We start from the raw sequence: 14,030 nt of genomic DNA on the forward strand, positions 1-14,030 counted from the left end.
GCTTCCAGGGAACTCATTTATGTGACTGTGTTGAGCTATCTCACGGGGCTCCCTTTTCGCACTCCCAGTACCCATGGTCCTTTTCATTTAACACAGACAATCGCATCTCCTCATTTCCTGAAATCACACGGGGACCCTTGGGGTTCACGGGACGGGAGGAACGGGAGACAAGGGTGAGGAGAGCTCAGAGCCCTGAGTGGCTGTGCGCAGCTGCAGGCTTAATCTCAGTGAACAAAAGACACCTGGGGATCGGCTGTGCTGGGCAGGACTCAGGCGATTGTTTTGCGGGCTGTGGGTTGCCAGGGCTTTGTTTAGAGGCCCTCAGGGAGGGGCTCGCAGGGAGATTGTATTTGCTTTTCTTGGATGTCAGCCCTGTCCCGCAGCCTTCACTTTATAACAAGGCCTTTATCTGATAACTGTGTTCTGAGTCGAGCCAGGTCTGGAGAGGTCTGGAGAGGCTGAATTTTAATTCAGAAGTTTCTTCCACCCTTAACACTGATGCTCCCAGACTAGTGACCTTCCTTCCCTGAAAACCCTCAAAACATACCACCCACACCCCTCTTTCTACTTAGTTCCTTCATGCACTTCTCATAGTTGATATATTCACGCGCTATTTGTGCTCAGTACTGCGTCCCCACGATACGGGCCTCTGTTACAATTAGGGTCCCCAGGTTGAGCAAATAAAAATACAACATGCCCACAAATTAGAAATTCACATAATGAGTAATTTTTACTTAAAATATGTCCTGTGTGATCCTTGGGACATATACTAGAAGTTATTGGTTATTTATCTGAAATTCAAATCTAATTATGCATCCTGTATTTTATCTGGCAACCCTGATTATAAACCGTGATGCTCCGGAAATATATACACGAATGAAGGAATGAATGGCACTCATGTGTAATCAGATGCAGACATTTTACTGGAAAGTCCACACTGTTAGGAGTGGTTTCAAAGTGATAGGATTATTGGAGAATTTTCAGTTCTCTATGTGATTTTCTGTTTTTCAACTTGCAATGAGCAGAAAAGTTTTCAAAGATCACATGTGTCTGTGTTTATACCAATATAGTCATAAACCAACTTCTTAACATTAGTGTAAAACCTGCTTGAAAGAGAAACAATTTGTGTTTTCCTTCATCCTGAAAACCAGAATTTTCTGAACACATCCCCAGAGGACATTTTGAGCATCCCTGAGAAGATTATTATTAAAAGCAATATTGGCAGGCCAACACAACATATCAGCAAAAGAGAGTACATGAATGGGTACAGAAGTACATGAGTGTCTAAAAAATGTTGCTATTATTTTGTTAATCATACAATGCTTCTTAAGAAAATCGGCTCCTGAAGTTTTGGGGATATAAAGCTCAGTCTAGTTAAACCCAGGATAGAAAAATCTAGATTCAATTGTACATAATACACAGGGAATCTTTCCTTTGATTTGCAGAATGCAGGTGGAAGACAAAACAAACATAAGCTCTTACAGGGAATGAGTTGAAGACTCTTCCCCCCTTCCTTCACCACACACAGCTTGCCAGGATGCCTTGGGACCAAGCACCCTTCAGATTTGTCTCTTGGAGTTCCACACTGGCCACCAGTGATGGGCACTTGAGAATGCTATGCCTTAATGGAGCAAGGAAATTAAGAGCTACCGTTTGTAAGATGCTTACTATGTGCTGGGCACCGGGCAGAGCACTTGAGCGTACTTCACTCATAGAAACAACCCAAATTACACACATTAAGCGTATCTTACAACAATGGGACTTAAAAATGATAAAGTAAATTACTCACAGCCACATCTCCTGAAGCACTGCAAGGTGCTTAATAGTTGCGGAAAGATCACTTATATTTACTATGCTGTACTGAGTAAGGCAGAAAGCATTTATTAGAAGGAGAAAAGATGCTGAAGTCTGAAGACTTTTATCTCAAGGTTTGAAAGACAAAGAGGTTTCTGCCGTACCTTTGGGAATGTCCCTTATCAGTTTCCAGTTCTGAATGTGGTATTAGACTCATGGGGGTGGAGCTGTCTCTTCTCTCTCTTCTATCATGTTAATGGTGCCCAGGATTCTACTGTAAGATTCAGTGTCAGAAGTGAGAAGAAGGGTAGAATAGGATATATGTCCTGTTATTGCCAAGTCAGGATGCACAGACAAGAGAATGATGTCTGGAGTGAAACCAAGCGAGCAAGTAGCAAAATTATACTCTTTGGCCAGCTTAAAGTCTCACAACACTCATGTTATTAAAAAAAAAAAAAGGGAATAGAATGAAATCAACGTGGCCTACTCAGGGATGACAGACAAGCATGAGAGGGCAAAATGGTAAATGTGCCCTTACAAAGGTTTCCTGGTCTTAAAAGAAGAAAATTAGTTGGTTGAACCTTTGAAGGAGGACAGTGTGAGTTTGAACAAAGGGAAGATCATCATTGTGGAGAGAGGTAAAAAAAGGCAATTTGATGATTGCTAAGGACGGGGAAGAAAGAGCTGCATCCATTTAACTCTTTACATGGCAGCATTGTGAATAGGCCATTGTAAAATACTGATTAAATACACCAAGGCTGGGCCAAAATGAGCTTCCCCATGTCTGAAGAGTGCATAAACTCTAACACACCTATTGCCAAGTCACACAGAACCATCTTCTTTTCAACTGTGGCATAGAGTCTTCAAGCAAATTGTGTATTAAGTGAACTGTATAAATTAAAGATGGAGGGAGACAGGTTTTCTGCACTGATTCCTCTAGAGAATCTCCCTAAACACACAGTGACATTTCGATGATTTTTCCATTAGTATTCTCTGAATAGAGATCTCTTTTTTTTTTTCCCCCTTTGCTAGTAAGTAAGAACTGCTTGGTATACATATTTAAATAACAGTCATACTGAATTAGCTTTAAGAACTGGCTCTTAACATAATGGATGCATTAAAATGTAGAGCAAAATGAGCCAGCCACATAAAGACCTCCATGGGTAAGAAGAGAGCAGGAAGTAGTAGATAATGCAAGCGTCTCCGCTGTCTTCTAAGGCTTGGATTATGATAATGGCTTTGAGAGCAGATCAGTCATTTAATGTCTAGCTACTGACATAAATTAGCTCCGGTTGTGTTAAAGTCTATTTGGTGAGAAAGGCAGCACCCATCCTTTTCCAACTCACAGGTGTATATGTGGCTGCTTAAAAAGTATGCTGCAAGGAAAAAAGGTTGATTGCCAATCACTTTAAGAAGAAAGTGTTTTGTACAAGTCCTAACAGTCAACCTCATCTCTGCCAGTGATGCCGTACTTTGCACTCCAAGTCCCTGCCCCACGAGTAAGGGGGAAAAAGACCTAATGAGTGAGAAGACATCTGAACTCATTCCTTGCCAGCCTATTGAATGACAATGCTTTAAAAAAAATACTGACCTCAAGGACAAGGGGAAATATGGCAACTGAACTGAGCAGTATTTACTGGTGATAATATAACATTTTTGTTTCTTTATAAAGTCAAAGAAGCCAAGGTGAACGAAAGTCCCGAGGAAGATCCCAATGAGGGTTTTGCCAATGCACACATAGAAATCAGGATGTGTTTATGTAAGAGGATGTGGGGGTGAAGGTAGGAGTGTCCCATTCAGAGGTCCAAGAAAACCACTTACCACAAATTAACCAGGAAAGGATGCTCCAGCCCCTGCATGATCTGGAGCTCCTTGAAGACATTCCTCACTTCATTGCGCTCCACACACTTCTGTTTGTTCATGTACTTCATCGCATACATCTTCTTGGTATCATTCTTCTGTACGATGCAGACCTAATGGTGCCAACCAGAGTGAGAAAGTGATCAGGGAGATGATGGATCATGGGAATGAGACCGAACAAGACCTTTTATCACAGCATGGAGGCCCCATCACTTGCAGATTCTCTGATGTTAAAGTTGCCACTTAGCTCTGATTTCAGAGTAAAAAATTTCACTTTCTTCCCCTGTACCAAGTCAATTTCTAAATCTCTGCCTTCTCAAATGAGTTTGCCTGTTTTTGCTTTTGGGGATTTTGCATTTTGGGGAAAATAGCTGCCTCCATGTCAGGAATCTTCCAATAACTAACAGCATCCGTATTCTGCTTTTTAGTGACCAAAATAGGCATGACTAAACTGTCAAGATGAACAATATTGTGTGAGAATTTCTGTTGACAGCCATAGGTGATACAACCAAAAAGGACTTGAAGCATGGGGATAAACACGAAGCGTGATGTGCATGTTTGTGAAACTCTTTTAGAGGTTCATATAATGCCTGATAAAGTCGAGAGCAGATGATTCTAAAATGCAAGTTCACTATGAAATATGAGGTATTCTGTTAAAGTATGTTTCCACAAGACACAATAGTAATCAGGATATGAATCTAGAAGATTCTTACAAAGAATTGGACTGAATGTGTATGAATTTTATGGTAGGATTTTTGTGGTAGGTTTTTAAAAATAAAACTGTGGTACAATTGGGGAAAACAGAAATCAGGTGGCTTCTTTCCCACATGAAAAGATTTAATTCTTATACTGACAAGACAACTGTTACTGAATGTACTGGTACAACTTGCAAATGATTATGAAATCTTACTCTCCCCATTAGTGTAGAGAAAGCCTCCAACTCTAGTGAGTAAACTGATTTGACTTTGAGATAATTCTGAGATCATACATGTTCATTATGCAGCTGCCTGTCTCATACTTTGCTCAAACTGTGGTAACAATTTTATAAAAACCCATTATGAAAACATCTCTGAATTATCATTTACTGTGGTCCCAGTAACTAATCTGAACCTTCTTGGGCTCTCTGTTCTCTGAGCTACATACCCCATTATTGGTTAATCATTTTGGTTCTCACCTTCCCAAAACTGCCTTTTCCAATGGCTCTTAAAATTTCAAAGTGGTCAAAGTTGACTGTAAAACAAACAAAAAGAACATCATGAGTGATTCACGTGCTCTTTTAGTAGCTAATGAATAATATATAAAGATTGAACTAAACCTAAGTACTTTATTTAAAACAACATTCCTTAACATGACCATTCATTCATCCAATAGACATTTCTTTAACACTTAATCACATTGCTTAGTACTGGGGGATATAGTAGTAATAGAGTAGAAATAAAATCTCTACTTTTATGGAGACTGTAGTCTAGTGAAGCCTCCCCAGAGAGACTCTTACGGATTAAATAGTCACAAAATGAGTGGGCAATTAAAACTCTTGGTGAACATTAAGAGAGAAGTTGTTGGGCTCTAAGTGGATATAACAGAGGGTTTCACGTAGGTGGCCAGAGACCTGGTCCTCTGTGCATACAATTCTACTAAGGGTTGGCACTTTAAAAATCTTCTCCTTGTCTGTTTTCTCACTAAAACCGCTCTTTAGTGTATCCAAATGATCTCAATTTTCCCAAGTAAGAAACTATTACACATGTAAGTTTACAGAATAAGTTGATCCCCAAGGCACAGATATCTAAGAGAAGAGGATGATTATGAGTATAAAAGTCTATTTTATATACTTCATTTGAAGTTGAGATGATCTTTTCCATCTGACATTTAAAAATTTCCACTCCTAAACTTTAAATGGAATATAATCTATAAAAATATTGAATCACTATGCTGTACACCTGAAACTAATACATTTTAAGTCAACTATACATCAATTTAAAAAAAATAACATGTTCACTCCTTCCTAGGAGCAGTAGATGTTTAGTGTATAGATAGCATGGTCTCTTGGGTCAATGCTCAAGAAATGCTTGGTGAAGAGAAGAACAAAGCCTAGATTCTCCCAGACAGGTGACATTCTTTGGTTCCTTTCCTTGATAATCTGCAGAAAATGTCCCACTTTCTTTCCTGGTTTTTGAAATAAGGGTTTAGATGAGTAAAATTCCAAATGAGGGATTTTAAGAATTTAATCAGAAAAGATTGCAAAGTACAAGAAGGTGCCATTCTTCTCTTTAAAAGACATAATTTGTCGATTTCAAAAAAAAAAAAAAAAAATCAGATTAGCTCCTTCTGAAGGAAAGAGAGATGAGTAATGGGACCTCTCATCTTCCAAGCTTTCTCAAGGTGAAAACATTTTTATAATGTGACTTAATCATCACTTCTTTTAAACTCCCAACCCACTTTATTTCAAAAAAAAAAACCAAAGCATTTAACCATGTGAGGCAGCATGTCTATTACAAATAATCCTGGATTTGGCCTGTAAACAATGATGTAATTCTGGTAAATGACAGATTCTTTTTTTTAATTTTCTTGAAGTATAGTTGATTTACAATGTTATGTTAATTTCTCCTGTAAAGTGATTCAGTTATACATATATGTATATTCTTTTTCATATTCTTTTCCATTATGGTTTATCACAGAATATTGAAAACAGTTCCCTGTGATCTACAGTAGGACCTTGTTGTTTACCCATCCTGTATATAATAGTTTGTATCTGCTAATCCCGAACTCCCAGTCCTTCCCTCCCCCACTCACCCCTTCCCCTTGGCAACCACAAGTCTGTTCTCTAGAACTGAGTCTTTTCTGTCTCGTAGATAAGTTCATTTGTATCATTTTTTTAGATTCCACCTATAAGTGATATCATATGATATTTGTCTTTCTCTGTCTGGCTTACTTCACTTAGTATGATAATCTCTAGGTCCATCCATGTTGCTGCAAATGGCATTATTTCATTCTTTTTTATGTCTGAGTAATATTCCATTGTATATATACCACGTCTTCTTTATCCATTCCTCTGTCGATGGACATTTAGGGTGCTTCCAAGTCTTGGCTGTTGTAAATAATGTGGCTATGAACGTAGGGGTGCACATATCTTTTTGAATTATAGTTTTGTCTGGCTATATACCCAGGACTGGGATTGCTGGATCATATGGCAACTCTATTTTTAGTTTTTTGAGGAACCCCCATACTGTTCTCCATAGTGGCTGCACCAATTTACATTCCCACCAACAGTGTAAGAGGGTTCCCTTTTCTCCACACCCTATCCAACATTTGTAATAATGTCCTTTCTGCCTGGTGTGAGGTGGTACCTCACTGCAGATTTGATTTGCATTTCTCTAATAATTAGTGATGTTCAGCATCTTTTCATGTGCCTATTCGCCATCTGTATTTCTTCTTTGGAGAAATGTCTATGTAGGTTTTCTGCCCATTTTTCGATTGGGTTGTTTGGGGTTTTTTTTGTTAAGTTGTATGAGCTGTTTGTATATTTTGGAAATTAAGCCCTTGTCTGTCACATCATTTGCAAATATTTTCTCCCAGTCCATAGGTTGTCTTTTTGTTTATGGTTTCCTTTGCTGTGCAAAGGCTTATAAATTTTATTAGGTCCCATTTGTTTATTTTTGCTTTTATTTCTATTGCTTTGGGAGACTGACCTAAGAAAACATTGGTACAATTTATGTCAGAGAATGTTTTGCCTATGTTCTATTCTAGGAGTTTTATGGTGTCATGTCTTATATTTAAGTCTTTAAGCCTAAATGACAGATTCTGAGTCTCCATTTTCTCATTTGTAAGAATGGGACTGACCCTGCTAGATAAAGAAATACTTTTTATCCAGAAAAATGCTAATAAAACAGTTTACTTAAGTCATTCACTTGACTATGTTGTCTTCCCAAACTCCTTGAGTTCTGAGTTTCTTTCATTCACTAGATCATAAACTCTATGAGGGCAGAGATTATATGTTGCTTTGTTCACCTGTATTTTCCTGGCAACTCAGAAAATTCCTGGCTTGGGGTAGTTGAAGGCATCTCTTTGCACTTCCCATGGAGCCTGGTACAGTGATTTACACATAAATCTCACATAAATCTGGTTCTCAACAAATAAAGTAAGATGTAAAGATACAGAAGAACCCCCAAACAGTTGCTTCTTGTAAACCAGAGCAGTGTGAGAATGTGGGTCTTCTAGGGAAGTGTTTTGTAAACTGAGTCAAGACCCATTAATAAATTATGAAATAAATTTAGTTGTAATAAAGAACATTAAAAAATTTAATGGACTGGAATAGATAATAAAATATCAGAAATGTCTCAAATGTAGTTAGAGTAGTATTGACTCTGAAACTTTTGTTTCAGTTTACATCTGTGTGTAGATAGACGTGTACTGTATCGTGAGAATTCTTTTAGTCTATATTTTACTATGAGTTGTGGTCAAAATAACTTGAAAAACACTTTTGTAAGTTTTTTCTTAAGTTTCAAACTGAAATAACCAATGCAATGATTTCCTCACACTCACCACATGAGGCTGAGTTATGCATTATGTACTATGGAAGTGTTAAATAACCAAGATTTATTTCATTTTTAGCAAATCCAATAACTCACAGTGGTTTCTTCACTAGCAGCCTAGCCTACAATGCTGTGATGATGTTTTGAATCTCCAAGTATATAGCAGGTACCTAGAAAGCAGGACGTTCCATTGCGATATCAATCCATTTCACGAACCGTGTCTCTTTATTAAGCCATTTTAAGCTTTAATGAAAATGATAAAGCATTAGATGCCAGGTTGCTGATAAATTTCTACTAGCAGAACTGCCTTAATTAATGTCAGGTTAGGTCCCAGAAAAGTGGCAACCTTAAGGTTTTAGAGATACTACATCTTATTTTATGCCTTTGTTTCTAGTCAGTCAAAGAAAGATCCAACTCCAGTCCAATGCCATAGTGCCTAAGGTCACTTCCCTGTATAATAATACATCCTGGAGAGAAAGCCGATGACACGCTGAAAGTGACTGAAAAATAAGCTCTTATTCCATCCTTACGGTCCCTTCTTAAATGTCCAACAACAGCAACACTAGTTTGGAGGAAGGCTGACTGAAAAGGCAACCAAACCTCATCAATTCAGACAAAATGAGAGAGAGAGATGAAGTCAGAACTGTGGATTCTTTTGTCAACAGAAAACCAATTATATTATAGGCATATAGGATTTGCCTAAGGGGAGTATGCAATAGCCCACCCACTGTGTGCTTAAACCTTTGATCACCCCATGCAGTATTAACCAGCAGATTACATATGGCCCACAGCCAAAATGGGCCTGCTGCCTGTATTTGTGTCTCCTGTGAGCTAAGATCGGTTTTACATTTTTAAAGGATTTAGAAAAAAACAATAAAGAATATGCAATAGGGACCATATGAAAATCGATGCCATAATATTTACTAGCTGGCCCTTTACAAAAAATTTACCAGCCCCTGAGATTAAGAGCACAGTCTGTGGAGACAGACTACCTGAGTTCAAATTCCAGCTCCTACAATGAATACTTGTGTAATCCTGGCCATTTCTTTTTTTTTTTCCTGTCGAGTTATTTCCATGCTCTGTATCTTCATTGATAAAATAGGGATCAAAGTAATATATACATCATAGGTTTTATAGCAAAATGAAATGAGTTAACATATGTCAAGTACTTAGAATATGAACTGGAACAAACTACTTTTACTAGTACTACTACTACTGCTTAGGGAATAGGCTAATTCAGACCTCCCAGCAAATACCGTGGTAAGCTGCTATCATGACACGTGGATATTAGCAGGCAACACGGAAGTAAATGGCAGCTGTCAGTGTCATTTCTACACATCTGGGCTTTGCAATCTGTGGTGTGGTGGCCTTGCAGCAGTGTTTTCTTCAATCTCTGAGGCAAAGTAACCTTTGTTGTGGCTTCTTCTTGTGTCTTGTCCTTGTATCATGTTCTAAAACTTTCCTTCTGGTTCCTGGAGAAGCTCTGGTGCCAATAAGATAAAAAGGGTCTCCTGGAGACCCTGTTAGACCCTGGGTCTTTGTGGGGTTTTGAAGGTCATGGTTGAGTGTAGGGAGAGACAGAATCTGGTTCTCACTTACGCTGATAGGGCTGGGCCAGGGAATGTGGCCTGCGGGGAAACAGGCAACAGCAGCTCAACCTCCGGCACCTTCCTCTGTGCCTCAGTCTTGCTTTCACACAGGTCTTCTCACCTCAGTCTTAGCAACCATCACGTCAGTACGTACAGTATTCTTAAGGCTGCCTGGAGATATATCAGGTTAATAGACAAAGCTGAACAGATCCTAACGTTATGAGATCCCACGGAATATTTTTATTTATTTTTAAAACTAAGTATCTTAAAAGGACTTATTTTAGAGTTTTTCTTTTGGATAGGTGCACATTCTCCACTAATCTACCAGACACAGAAATTCTATAGCATTAGAGGTCTGTTTATGTATGTTTCCTTTGTATGCCTCATTGTATTCTCTCAGTAACCTTACGGCTTTTACAGATGGGCGTGTTCAGCCTCAGAGAGATTAAATAATTGGCCATGATTATAGCTAGTATTGTGACTCACTCATCTTGGGGTTAGGTTCGTAAGTCAGAAAGTAAGGCAAAACCTGTTCAGTCAAAACTACACATGTAAATCCTCGGAGAAGGTACCCCATTTGAAGACCAAGACAGTCTGTCAAAGTCCAATTCAGTTTTGTTTCCCTTGTGTGAGCACCCAAGGAATTGCACTTAGGGGCTACTGTATGAAAAACAAATGTTTAAGCACTGAAGTCACACTCAGCTCTCTGGTAGGCTCGAATTTATAAGTCACATGGACAATAAGACCAACTAAGGGGACAGCAGTTGACTGTTGTCACAAAGCCACACCCAACACTTGAGTGGAGGAGTGGATAGAATAAATCCACCTTCATGTAAATTCATATACACCTTTCTGATTCTGCACCCACATTTTTACTCTCTATAGCTGTCCACCCATTCCAGAGGTAGAATCAGGAGAAGCAAGGTGGAACTTCTTTGTCTATCCTTCTAGAATCACAAGTCAGGCTTTCCCAAGTCTTTCCCTAAACGGAAGCGTACTGATGGTGGGATTCAGGCCTGATGCTCTTTATTTCCTTTGTTCTACTTCTCTCACCATCTCCCCAGTCTAAACATTGTGGTCAATAAACAGTGTTGAAGGAAAGAAAAGGGGAAACACTTTTTAGACTTTGTTATACCACCCTGACACTTGGAATTTGGGAGAAGAGCATTCTAGAAAGTAAAGCAGAAAATCTATTCTTTTTTCTACTTTTGAGGTAAAAATATTTGGAAAATATTTTATTTTTTCTTTAAAAATATTTCAGCCTTCCTAAGAATGGAATCATGAACATACGTGAGATTATTGAGAATCGCACTCCTTGATATTTCTGTAAACCTTTCTATTGATGAGAGAACAAGGACACCAGTGGTGGGACCCTAGATAAGTTACTCCATCTTTTCAAATCACAAGGTCCCCATCTGTAGAACAGAGCTAATTAAACTTGACTCGCCAGTGGTTTTGAAGATGAGATGCTATAAAACAGAAGTATAATGTCTGGCCCACTGAAAGCTAAAAGTTACAAATGATAAAAAAGTACAATTATTCAGAGAAAATTAAGTCTTCTTCCCATTGCAAAATTTTAGTTCTATTCCTAGAAGGCAACCACTATTAACCATTTCTTCTGTATCCTTTAAGAGATTTTTTCCTGCATATTATATGTATTCCCTTTTGACAGCAATAGCAAGGTACTAGCATTCCTGTAGGGACAGAGATTATAAGCCCTTTCTACATAATTATACTGTTTCTGTCCTTTCATACCATTACATATAGCTCTATATCTAATTATTTTAAATAGCTCCTTTATACTTCATTGCATAAATATACATAAAATATTTAGCCTGTTGATGGACGTTCAAAGATGATTTAATTATCTGCTATTTCCTACAATACTACCATAAACATCCTTGATCAGCTTATGTACATGTGTTGTAGGCTAACTTTATAAAAGTAGAACTACTGGGACAAAGATTATGTGGATTTTCCAATTTAATGGATATCGTCAACAGCCCTCCAAAGATGTTGCACCCAATCTCCTTCCAGCAACGTGTAAGAGTGACATTTTGTCCACCACCCTGCCAACACTATCACATCAACTGTCCTTTATCTGACAAGTGAAAAAAAAATTGAATTATTTACTTTATACAGTTGACTCTTGAACAATGTAGGGGGTTAGGGGTGCCAGCCCTGCTGTCAGCAAAAATCCACATGTAATTTATAGTCAGCCTTCCAAATCTGAGTTTCCTCCATATCTGTGTTTTCGTATCTGCGGATTTAATCCAAGGTAGATCGTGTACTACTGTAGTTACCGTAGTACGTATTTATTTTAAAAAATTAGTGGACCACACAATTGCTGTTCAAAGGTCAGCTGTATTTCTTTAATGAGTAAAGTCTCATATCTTTGTACATTTATTTTTTCAAAGAACTGCCTATTCATATATTTTCCCTGTTTCTAATGAGTTATTCTTATTGATTTGCAAATGCATTTAAAGTGTTAAGTAAATTAACTTTCTCTTAGTACATCTCGGAAATATTTTTCTAGGCTGTCCATTTGGCTTTTGACTTTAAAACATTTTTAATAAGGTAGAAAACTTAAGTGTTAAATTTATATTTTATAGTCAAATTTTATATGGTCAAATGTATCCATCTTTCCCTTTTTGTCCCTCTGGACTTAAGTCTTTTTAAAAAAGGCATTTTTTGTTGTTGTTGTTAAAAGCATGTACTTGTATTAAAATACAACATAATTTATTCTAAGGTTATATCTATCCAAGATACACAGAGCAAAAAAGTTTCCAAATTCCAACAATTCTAAAGACTCCTGCTACTGCTTAAGTTAAAAGCCCAAACAATCAATCATTTCCTTGCATGCCATCATGCCAATGTATTGTTAATAAGTGGATACTTCTAAGTGCTTTGGGAAATATCCTCTTGAAGCAGGCTCTCCATATCTTGCTTATGCTGGTAATTTATTTAGTAAACACTTTACTTATACAGCATGATGTTAAATTCCAGTGCTCTTTGGTCCCAATTGATACATTACACACATCGGTTGCTTAAACATGACATGGGGTTGGCTGTGGTTCTCTAAAGGCAGAGTCAATTCCACATGGAGACAGTAATGGCTTAGCTGGCCCCATGTGCCCCTTCTTCATTCCAGTTCAGGAAGTGTGTGTGTGTATGCGCGCGTGCGTGTGTGTAATTCCTCCCCCCTCCCTCCCCCCACTACGGCAGAATAGACACTTCGGTGGAGTAAAGGTACAGATCATGCTCACCGAACTTGGTCTGCGTTCACCGACAACAAAGCTGTACTGATGGCTCACGCAGTAACAACCAGGCATTGTGCTCTGTGCCGGGGAGAAAGAAAGCCAAGGTTGCCTACCTTCCTGGGGCTGACAGTCTAGTGGGACACCAGAGATATATTATCTCAATTTTCCATCAATCCGATGAAATAGTACTACTATTATTGCCATTTTTTTAAGCTGAGCAAACTGCAGCCCAGAGTAATGAAGTAATTTTCTCAAGGCCACAGCGTAAGCAAGGGGCAGCTCCAAGGGGTGAAGTCCGGAGCTGTCCTCAAACGCTGTTCTCTGCTGCAGCCCATTAAATGTAGGTAATTGTACCCGAGAAAGTAGTATATATGCAGCACAGAGTCAGGGAAAGACTTGTCTCACAACAGTGTCCATTTTTCTGGCTTGTCTTCTTCAGCAAGATCTTTTTTTTCATGGATCCTGTCTTATAACACTGATCCCACCAACCATGTGCGGTCACTGGTATCTGTCACTCATCATGTCCCCCACCCTTTGCCAGAAGCCGTGGTCTGGGAGGGGGACTGTGACCTGAGTCATTCCAGTCTATATACTCTACATGCAGGGTTTTCTGATCTGGAAATGCATGCTTCCCCGCTATCACAAAGCTGTCTGAACATGAGAACAGAACTGGCCAAATGGAGAAAAAGCAGGTCGGTAGGTCCCAGGAAATGAAACCAACACATGGAATAAAGTGGACTTGCACGATAAAAAGGGATCCCTGATAGCATTAAAGTGTGCGGCTTTCTATTCAGATAGGGCCTATCTTGATTACTCTGCAGGCACCCTGATATTCTTCCAATGATTTTTCAATTTTTATGTTTTTAGCAAAACTCATTCAAGTTCCAAGTAACACAAGCTCCACTGCTGTAGGGAGAAAATCAGAGTGTTATGGGAACATACAGCAGGAACAGCTGTCCAGGAAATGCAGTAAAACATCTTAGAGGAGGTGATTAGGA

At 38.7% G+C, this 14,030-nt stretch overlaps 2 protein-coding genes across 4 annotated transcripts in view; one reads left to right on the forward strand and one right to left on the reverse strand.

The window, feature by feature from the left end:
- Window positions 1-14,030, reverse strand: part of STK32A (serine/threonine kinase 32A) — a 115,991-nt gene that overhangs the window by 81,804 nt on the left and 20,157 nt on the right. For both annotated transcript variants that reach the window (XM_032628596.1, XM_032628597.1), the window contains exons 2-3: window positions 4,829-4,884; window positions 3,616-3,767 (exon numbers count right to left, since the gene is read on the reverse strand). In XM_032628596.1, the coding sequence (XP_032484487.1) occupies window positions 3,616-3,734 (119 nt within the window). In that variant the 5' untranslated portion in view covers window positions 3,735-3,767; window positions 4,829-4,884. The remainder of the gene's footprint in view (window positions 1-3,615; window positions 3,768-4,828; window positions 4,885-14,030) is intronic.
- PPP2R2B (protein phosphatase 2 regulatory subunit Bbeta) overlaps window positions 1-14,030 on the forward strand; it is a 678,268-nt gene that overhangs the window by 71,703 nt on the left and 592,535 nt on the right. The window lies entirely within an intron of this gene.

This window comes from Phocoena sinus, chromosome 3 (assembly GCF_008692025.1).
Source record: "Phocoena sinus isolate mPhoSin1 chromosome 3, mPhoSin1.pri, whole genome shotgun sequence".
NCBI lineage: Eukaryota > Metazoa > Chordata > Mammalia > Artiodactyla > Phocoenidae > Phocoena > Phocoena sinus.